Genomic DNA, 9,652 nt, shown 5'->3' with positions numbered 1-9,652 from the left:
GAGCCCAGATAGCTTGGCTCCTGAAACAGGCAGGGATCTGCACAAGCCTGAACTTCTGAACTTTGGGGTAAAATAGTAGGTTCAGAAGGCGGTTCAGAAAGGCTGTACCTTCCTAGTACGTCAGCCAATGGGGAAAGGAAGAGGGCAACATTCGGCCGGGAGTTTAGGATCAAAGGAGGCTGAGTCCTCCAAATCTTCAAGAAAGAAAACCCCTGTGGGCGTGTGCCCCAGTGAACTCTCTCCCTTTATTCGAATAAAGTTGCAAGACTCCTCTGTCTCCTTTATGGACACTGGCTTTTCATTGTGCGATTTTCCGTACAACAGTAAGAAAACCAATACTGTGCTGCACATGACATTCCTTTTATCCGTTTCCAGAGCACAGGCGAGATGGCAGCACTTCTCTACCACACTTTTCTTCTACTACCCAGCTGCTACATTGAGACAGGGGCAGCCAAGAGTGCAAGCGCCCACAGCTCCAAGAAAGTGGTGGTGGGGTCACACCCCCAACTACCCCCTGCCCCACAGCCACTCACATTCCTGCCCTATGTCCATGCTTCTGTCTCATAATCCACACATCCCAACTTCGTGCACCTCGCAACGGCCCCCGTCTTTCTCAGGTTCTCATGTCCCCAGTCTAGTCTAGTTTAGTCTAGTCTAGTTCCACCCCGCCGCTACTCTACGCCTTTTCCGCCCAGCGAGGGACATTTCAAGAGTACATATATATATATAAAAGTATGCATCTGTTCCCCCATGCGCTCAGAGGCGCTGGAGGTGGAAGGCGCCAGGACGCTAGAGAAAACCGACGGGGCAAGCAATTCCTTTCCCTTCCTATCGCATCGCCCCGCCCCGCTCTGCCCTGCCTCCTGGGCGCGGCCTCGTCGTAATAAGAGGTGGAGCGAGCTACCGCCATTTCGGCGAGGTAGTGTCGGGTTGGTATTTGTCGTCTACCTGCTACAGTTTTCTCTGAAGGAGCCGTTGCCGCCATCGTCATGTTCTTTGCCCGCCTGGCTGCCCCCCTCGTCCGCTCTCTGCCGCGGCAGGCTGGCCTGGTGAGCACACTCTCCCCTCCCTGCAGTGAGTGGAGGTGGTGGGCGGGAGGTGGCCGCCGCCGCCGCCATCTTGGGGCCCGCGGTGACATTGAGAAGCTGCGGCCTCCCGCTCTCGGGAGTTTGAGATGGGGGGCTCACCTTAGCGTCGGGTGTCAGCGGGGCCAGACCTACTGATGAGAGAGTGAGGGTGCCCTCACTTGTTAGATGGGGTACGGCCTGTCCATCCCCGGTGATGTTGCTTGACGCTGTTGGGGTTCAGGTTAATGTCTGAAAGCTGCCAGATCCAAATCAAGGTGAGGGATTTGCCCTGCAAAGCGCTGCCAGGTGGTGTCCCCCCCCCCCCCCCCCCCATCTTGGTGAGAAGAGCCGGGGATGTGAAGATCTGTTCCCGCTGGTGTCCTTTGTGAAGGTGAACGGAGGAGAGGCCTGCCCAGGCGTTCAGAGAAATAGCATTAACGGTGCCGGGAGCTTTACTTAGGACATAGGAGTATAACATTTTATTGCATTCATTATCACAATTTTTTTTTTGTTGTTGTTGTTTTTGCTCTCGTTTATGTTCTAGCCATACCAGATATTTTGCAGATTTTTTTTTAAGAGGGTCATCCCTTAGAAGACAACATAATTTCTCCCTTGTGGAGAACCGTGAGGGTTGTGGTGATTTCTTTCTGCCACAAGCATTTGATGTTCAGCACAAAGGTGGCAGGTGAGGGGAGGTGTTGCTTTGGGATCTGCTGCGGTACTGTTGTGGTTGACAGCACTGCTATACAGAAAAATGCAGCAAATAATTTTGAGCAATCTCTTTTACCAGCTGTCCTTGTGATTGGAGTGCTGTGGAACTAAACTCAAAACTGAGACACGTTAAATTTATAAACTCATGTTCAAAAATATTACTGTTACCTCTCAACCTTTTTTTGAATGAATGAGGAAATTTCACTGTTACTGAAACAATTACTTGTTCTAGATTTCCAGAACCACCCTGGGTGCAGCGTTTGTTGCTGCAAGAAACCTCCATGCCTCCAAAACATGCTTTCAGAAAACTGGTGAGTCTGAGGAAGGTCTTCATATAACAGTGTGGTCTAAGAACTTATTCTATCAGACAAAAGGGAATTTGAATATGGTGTGTGTATCAGTCGACAGAATGCTTGAAGATGTTTATATAGTGACAGTATTTACCTTAAGTTTTGCACAGTCACATCTAGCAGACTTTGCTTTAATAACTCTTCAGATTATGCCCAAACCAAGGAGTCGTCACATCAGTTTATGCAGTTTATCTGCTTTGTTAGGATTCTATTCAGAATTATCTCATTCTGATAGTCAAAGCTCTTGCAAAATTATTTGGGAAAAAAAAAAAGCAGCCTCAAATTATGATTTTCTGTCTTGTTTGTAACAGTATGAAGGAACAGATGACTCCCAGGCCTGCCAGTGTTTTGTCCTTGAGCATAACTTTTTGCTGCCAGCATTTTGGTGTTTAGAGAAAAGTGTGTCCCTGCGTAACTGTGTTTTTGATAGTGGTTCATATGCAATTTTCAAAGTGGCTTGGGGTTATTAAATGTATTAGGAAATAAAAATTTCACAATTTTATTTACTGTTTCCTGGCTGGGGAAATAAACGGTTTTTGGAGGTACACTGCCAAACAAATTTAAGGAATATGGAGTACACATTTTTACGGCTTATATTGAACAACTTCTTAAATGCATCAAGTTTGTTTAAATATATTTGGATCTTGGATTGCAAATCACAGGATGTTTTGATGCCTCCAGTTTAAGTAACCTCTCTGCAAGTGGAGTGAGAATGTCTGTTCTTAGCCTAATTATTTAATCTAATTTTTTTCTAGAGGGAGGGATTGTTAATAGTGTAAGACATAATGAAGGAAACTGGTAACTAAACAGTCATCAATGTTTTAGCTGAAGCTGTCTTGTAATGATGTGTTGAATCTGCTTTTCTTAGGTGGGAATACAGAAGCTGTTGTTTATCTTGTGCATCTAGCATGTTGCTTGCTAGGTCTCATGGCATACCAGAGAGGGCACCTTGGCCTGTGAATTCAAGACAAGCTTACTGAATTCATATCTTCCTTTAATGTGCTAAGTCAGGTGTGAAATGTCTCTTTCCAGGTACTGCCGAGGTATCCTCTGTTCTTGAGGAACGTATTTTGGGAGCTGATACCTCTGCTGAACTTCAGGAGACTGGTCGTGTGCTCTCAATTGGTGATGGTATTGCCCGTGTGTATGGCCTAAGAAATGTCCAAGCAGAAGAAATGGTTGAATTCTCTTCTGGACTGAAGGTAAACTTTCACTAAAGCAGTTTGTTTAGTCTAGAAATATATTTTTTACAATTAGGACTTTTAAAGGAGAATGAGACTGTTCTTGGTGGTACCTGTGTGAACCTCTTGCAAACTTCATTTCAACTTTAATAAGTATTAACTAGTTAATATAATACTATAAAAAGCATATATTTGAATTCATAACACTTTGCTTTCAGTGTCTAGTTCTTGGCTAGCATTTGAATTTTGTGTCTTCAACTAGGCGGCAGAAGATCTAATCTGCTATTGGATTTTGTTTTCTTTGGTTTCATGCTGGCTTTTTTGTTTACTGTTGAATCACAACCTCATTCTACATTAAAATAAAAAAAGCTGTCTGACTGTTCTGAGAGTACTGCAACAGCTCTTCCAATATTTTTAATAACCTAACTCACCTTGGTCAGAGAATAAGCTAATGCTTTTTCCTTATACAAATCCTAGGCAAGAGATAAATGTTGTATTTGAATCCTGCTTATTCTTTCTGGTCTTTTTAGAGAGATAAATGGCAGTGCTAGACTGCTGCAGTATAATTATGTGGTAAGTTGAAGGCTTAGGCAGGCAGGTTCTCTAACCAATATGGACATAGATGCATTGTTCATAAAAGCAGAACATTGACTATTGTTATAAATAAGATTGAGATAGATTATGTGGCACTTTATACTGTAGAATGATCACATTGGTATTAAACTGTGACAGTTTTTGTAGATGTTGGTATGGGTTTTCTCAGGATAATGTGACCTTTGTCCTAGGGTATGTCCTTGAATTTGGAGCCCGACAACGTTGGTGTTGTTGTGTTTGGTAATGACAGACTGATCAAAGAAGGGGATGTTGTGAAGAGGACTGGTGCAATTGTGGATGTTCCAGTTGGGGAAGAGCTGCTGGGCCGTGTTGTAGATGCCCTGGGTAATCCAATTGATGGGAAGGTAAGTGTAACTTGGTGCTTACTCCCTCTGCTTGTATCTATGTGATACAGACTGCAACAGTTTCTTTTCTTTTTTTAAGGGTTCTATTGCATCTAAGACACGTAGGAGAGTTGGCTTAAAGGCCCCTGGAATCATTCCCAGAATCTCTGTGCGCGAACCTATGCAGACTGGGATTAAGGCTGTAGACAGCTTGGTGCCAATTGGTCGTGGCCAGCGTGAACTGATAATTGGTGACAGGCAGACGGGGTAAGTTAAATGCCCAAGCCAAAAATGTTTCCTTTAACAGAGACTTGAGTGCAGTGTGCACCAATGTACAGAACTGAACACAAAACTGTGTAGAGGTTGGGAGAACTGCAGGCAGCTTAACTTATCAACCTGTGTTACCCAGGAAAACTTCAATTGCAATTGACACAATAATCAACCAGAAACGATTCAATGATGGCACAGATGAGAAGAAGAAGCTGTATTGTATCTATGTTGCAATTGGCCAGAAGAGATCTACTGTTGCTCAGCTGGTGAAGAGGCTCACTGATGCAGGTACAGATTTTTTAAGATGGTTGAGCCTGGTAACTAGTGCCATCCTGTTCTCATAATGCTGATACTGCTGTGACCTCTCCTAGCTGCAAGTATAGACAGAATTATTTTTTTTATTAAATGAATGAACTACTTTTGTGGACAAGAAATCTTTCTAGGTATCTGGGGGAAAACAACCCCTTAATTTTGCTACATCGCATTAGAAGACTATTTTGAAATCCCAAAACTGCTGAATTTCTTCTGGAAAAGTCAGCCTATTTTTTTTTTCCTAGCGGAGTTGAGAGGTTCCTCTTGGCAGGCCTGGTGACAAGCTATGGCCTACAAGTATTTATATGGACTTTGTGTTTCATATGCATGTAAGTGTGAATGGCAGTTAAAAATTTAAGTGGAGAGTCTTGACTGCCCAAACGTAATAATTAAATTATAGCATCTTTTCAGGAACAGTTGACCAAGGCAGCATATGTAACAGAGCTTGCAAGAGATCAGGTACCTTACCTCTTATCTGCTGGTCAAGCAGAGTCATAAGCAGCAGGAAAAAACCCCACATTTTAGGACAGTGATTTGTTTGAGACTGTGAAACAAATGATAGTATTGCCTTGCAACAGCCAGGAAACTATGGACTTTCAGGCTGAGTTACTTCTAGAACAAAAGTGTGTCTTGGTTCAAGTTTAAGCTTAATTTTAAATGAAAAAGAAGCCTGCAAGTGTTAGGTGGCTGTGAACTTGCTCTTGAAACTTGAGTTAGTTGAGCTAACAGACATGTTAATCTAGTACAGTAGGCTTTCCTGTAACAATGTAGTGATGCTGCCTGGGCTTGCTTTAGCAACTTAGTACTTCACATTTGCATTGTATTTGCTGATTACAGGCATGGTGAGGTAATCTACTCAGTGGTGTGTTTCTCCAATTTTTTTCCAGATGCCATGAAGTACACTATTGTGGTGTCTGCCACAGCATCTGATGCAGCACCCCTGCAGTATCTGGCTCCCTATTCTGGCTGCTCCATGGGTGAATACTTCAGAGACAATGGAAAACACGCGTTAATCATCTATGATGACTTGTCCAAGCAGGTCAGGAAACATTGTTTATAGGGCTCATAGTCTAACATTGGTGTTTGTAGCTGTAAGATCACCTCAAGTTTAGAAATCCGAAATGTTAAATGAGCTTCTGAAATCTGAAAGCTTTCTTTATATGATGCAGGCTGTTGCTTATCGTCAGATGTCTCTGCTGCTGCGTCGGCCACCTGGCCGTGAAGCCTACCCAGGTGATGTGTTCTACCTGCACTCTCGCCTGCTGGAGAGAGCAGCCAAAATGAATGACTCCTTTGGAGGTGGCTCTCTGACTGCCTTGCCTGTCATTGAAACTCAGGCTGGTGATGTGTCTGCTTACATTCCAACCAATGTCATCTCCATCACTGATGGACAGGTAGGACTTCACATCCCAGTGTACATCTGTTATTTACTGTCAGGTCTCTGAGGAAGCTTTCAAGCTTCTGACCAAGATAATAAATCAATTCTCTCTTACAGATTTTCTTGGAAACTGAGTTGTTCTACAAAGGTATCCGTCCAGCCATCAATGTTGGTCTGTCTGTGTCCCGTGTAGGTTCTGCTGCTCAGACCAGGGCTATGAAGCAGGTAAGCATGAAACTGCTGCTCTTCTTGCTAGAGATGAGTAGTGTGTAGGCCTTCCAACCTATTTCACTCGAAAGAGCTGTGAATAGAGATGGAATAAAGCTTTGTATTTCTTACTGTTATGAAAGTATAAAAGAACAAACTTTTGGGATCTCTTTGATATTTTTATTACTTGTTGAGTGAGGTGGGAGAGAAAGGAAAATTGTATCTGCATAAAGATATAAGATTATGTTTCAGTATGCTGAGCTGGGTACTGATCTAACTAGAAATAGAGAATACTCTCTTAGCCCTATGCTTTTAGTCCATATATGTAATTAGAGGTTTAATATCAATGATAACTGTTTTAGGGAGGCATGCTTATATTAAAAGGTGGGATATTTAGAAATGCAAATAATCATCTGTCAGGATCTTGGGATTCAGTTTTCTGGTATGGAAAGCAAAGCTGACTTGTGACAACTGTCATCTGAAGATAACCTGCAAACTCCTAGACACATTTAAAAGGTGATCAAACTTGGTCTGATCTGTATATTGTGTTGTAGGTGGCAGGTACCATGAAGCTGGAATTGGCTCAGTATCGTGAAGTAGCTGCCTTTGCCCAGTTTGGCTCTGATCTGGATGCTGCTACACAACAGCTGTTGAACCGTGGTGTACGTCTGACAGAGCTACTCAAACAAGGACAATATGGTGAGTGTCTTGAACTTAAAAAGTCTGCATTTCACATTAGTCTCTTGTGCTAACAAAATTGGTCTTTGTGGCAGCATTTACCATGTCCATTCTGTGCATATGGTAAATGCAGACTTGCTTTTGAACCATGTTGTGTATGTGCAGTTGATCTTCAAAGAAAGGACTGCATAGTACTGATGTGTCCTGATGTGAGAGTTACTGATGCCATGAGTGCTCTCTTCTGCAGTTCCCATGGCTATCGAAGAACAGGTTGCAGTCATCTATGCTGGTGTAAGAGGTCACTTGGACAAGCTGGAGCCCAGCAAAATTACTAAATTTGAGAGTGCTTTCCTAGCTCATGTACTGAGTCAGCACCAGGCCCTCCTCTCCACAATCAGGTATGATGATTTATCCTGCTTCATCCCAAGGGTATTAATTTGATGGCTGGAGTACAGATAATGGTCACTGAACTGTTAATTTAGTGTAGCCCAGAACACCAGGCCTTAAGCTGCCTGTACCAGAATTGGAAATTAAATCAGCCTTACAGCTGTCAAGAGCTCAGCTTTCATAACTTTAGTTCTTAGGAAATACAGTTGATGGTTAAAATGGAGAAAAGGGGTGTTATGTTAGTAGTACAAATTAATGTATCAAACATAAATGTTTTAATTAATCTACTAATTTTGTTAGAAATGGGAAGGTTTGCTGTGAAGCCTTTGTCTTAGGGATTGACCATCTATTTCTGTGTTGGAAGTTTAACTAAACTCTTTCAACAGGACTGAAGGGAAGATCTCTGACCAGACAGAAGCTAAGTTGAAGGAAATAGTCACAAGTTTCCTGGCTACTTTTGAGGCATAAACTTAAAACTGTTCAAACAGACCAGGCTCTTGTGCTCCAGTGCTCCAGTTCCATCAAAGATTTAAAAGTGTGCAACTTGAATGTACAGATCTCAATGAGAATAAAAGTTCCTATGTAAAAAGGCTTGTATATTCTGATTGCCTTCTGGCTAGCTGCTTTTACCTTTAAAACTGTGGAGGACTCCCTCTGACAAGTGCTTGCTTAAAGGAACTCTGAATAATTGGGGGTATCTTAACTCCCCAGCTGGATCAAACTCCACTTGCATGAATGAGGAGGTGTAGCAGTTAGTTTCTGGAGCTGTGACCACAGTTCCCATTGTGACAGAGCTGAGTGTTGTTCTTGGAGTTTTCATACTTTTTGCCAGGCAGCTGATATCTGAGAAAAAGGCATTCAGCTGGGGAAACAGTTTATGTTGTCTTGGGTGGTAACTAGTTGGACCTCACAGGAATCTCTAACAGCCTGATACTGTGGCAGAGTATTTCTTAGAATTGCTGTCTAACCTATCCTGGGGCCTAGCTTTTGGAAGATGGGTTTTCTTGGAACTGAGGTCCTTGTGTCTTGGGACAACTGTAGTTGACTAATTCTGTCAATAAACTCTCAGCAATTGTTAGTGGGTGGGATGGAAGAAGGTTATATACCAGAACATTGCTTTCATTTCCCAACTTCTGCATGCCATGTGAGGCATGAAATCCCAGTGTTAGACCTATCTAGGATGTAGGAAAGCTAAAAGTTGCTCTACTTTGTGTGGTGTATTCAACTTTACCTGGTGCACTGGAGTGCGGACCTGATTTTCTCTGAGCCTGAGGAAATTGCAGGGTCTCAGTGGCAGATCTGTTCCCAAGGGAAATTTTCTTGGGAAATCTCACACTCAAGGACAACATTTGTAAATCATCTTGCTTTCTCAAAACAGTTCTGCATAACTGTCGATAGCATGTTTTTCTCTTGTCCCACCAATGGGACAAGAGGTGGTGTTCCCTTACCCAATCATGTTAACCCTGTAGCCTAAGACCCTATAAAAGCTGAAAAGTTTGGAGCATAAAGGCTCCTTTTTCTAGCAACTCGGCTGGTGTGTGCTGTGAACCCATTCTTCTACATCGTGTCCAACAGTGACACTGGAGCTTGATCTTTAATCCTTGGTGAGCTATTGTACTGCAGTTACCTGTGATCAGGACTGCTCTTGAGGCTGCTCGCTCTGTTCCCAGTTAATTTCCTTCACAGGACTATCTTGCCTCCCGGTTTGAACCTGCTGTGTTACAGGCAGCTAGATGCATTTTGACAGTTCCAGCCTAACAAGCTGCTCTGGTGTACTGGGTCTGACTAAGGTAAAGTTCACAGCCTTCACAGTGCTGTGCTTTACATTAGTAGCTAGAAGGGTGTTGATAATAGACCAGTGTTTTGGCTACTGCTGAGCATTGCTGTCCCTCTAACATTCCTTCCCCCATCAAAGGGATGGGAGTGGGCAAGATCCTGGGAGGGCACAGAACCAGGCCAGCTGACCCAAATTAGCCAAAAGGACATTCCATACTGATGCCTTTTGGGACTACCTAAAAACAGGCCAGACAAAATTAAAGGAATAAAAAGCAGTTATTGAAGTGCCTTCAGGTACATTTTGGGCAGATGAAGGCTCCCCCAGGGGCTACACCCAAAAAAATGGATGATGGGTCACAGATTTTCATACTTTTATAAGTTTGGTCCATTTGCATAT

General features: G+C 43.1%; 1 protein-coding gene across 1 annotated transcript; it reads left to right on the top strand.

Annotated features, from left to right (window-relative positions):
* Positions 1-880: 880 nt before the first annotated feature.
* Positions 881-8,068, top strand: LOC148183348 (ATP synthase F(1) complex subunit alpha, mitochondrial-like). The gene is made up of 12 exons (XM_088061547.1): positions 881-1,049; positions 2,011-2,089; positions 3,161-3,330; positions 4,095-4,268; positions 4,348-4,514; positions 4,657-4,805; positions 5,717-5,868; positions 5,999-6,223; positions 6,325-6,432; positions 6,969-7,113; positions 7,340-7,490; positions 7,866-8,068. The coding sequence occupies exons 1-12, from the start codon at positions 990-992 to the stop codon at positions 7,945-7,947; spliced, it is 1,662 nt and encodes a 553-aa protein (XP_087917673.1). The 5' UTR covers positions 881-989; the 3' UTR covers positions 7,948-8,068.
* The last annotated feature ends 1,584 nt before the right edge of the window (positions 8,069-9,652 follow it).

Source organism: Pseudopodoces humilis, chromosome 12, assembly GCF_049639895.1.
Source record: "Pseudopodoces humilis isolate 2021_Gansu_Grassland_sample_001 chromosome 12, ASM4963989v1, whole genome shotgun sequence".
NCBI lineage: Eukaryota > Metazoa > Chordata > Aves > Passeriformes > Paridae > Pseudopodoces > Pseudopodoces humilis.
The sequence above is the reverse complement of the archived record's forward strand: the minus strand, read 5'-3'. Positions and strand labels throughout refer to the sequence as shown.

Coding starts and splice junctions, on each gene's coding strand:
- LOC148183348 (XM_088061547.1), top strand. CDS start 990: ATGTTCTTTGCCCGCCTGGCTGCCCCCCTCGTCCGCTCTCTGCCGCGG. Junction 1,050..2,010: donor TGCCGCGGCAGGCTGGCCTG/GTGAGCACACTC, acceptor TACTTGTTCTAG/ATTTCCAGAACCACCCTGGG. Junction 6,224..6,324: donor TCTCCATCACTGATGGACAG/GTAGGACTTCAC, acceptor TCTCTCTTACAG/ATTTTCTTGGAAACTGAGTT.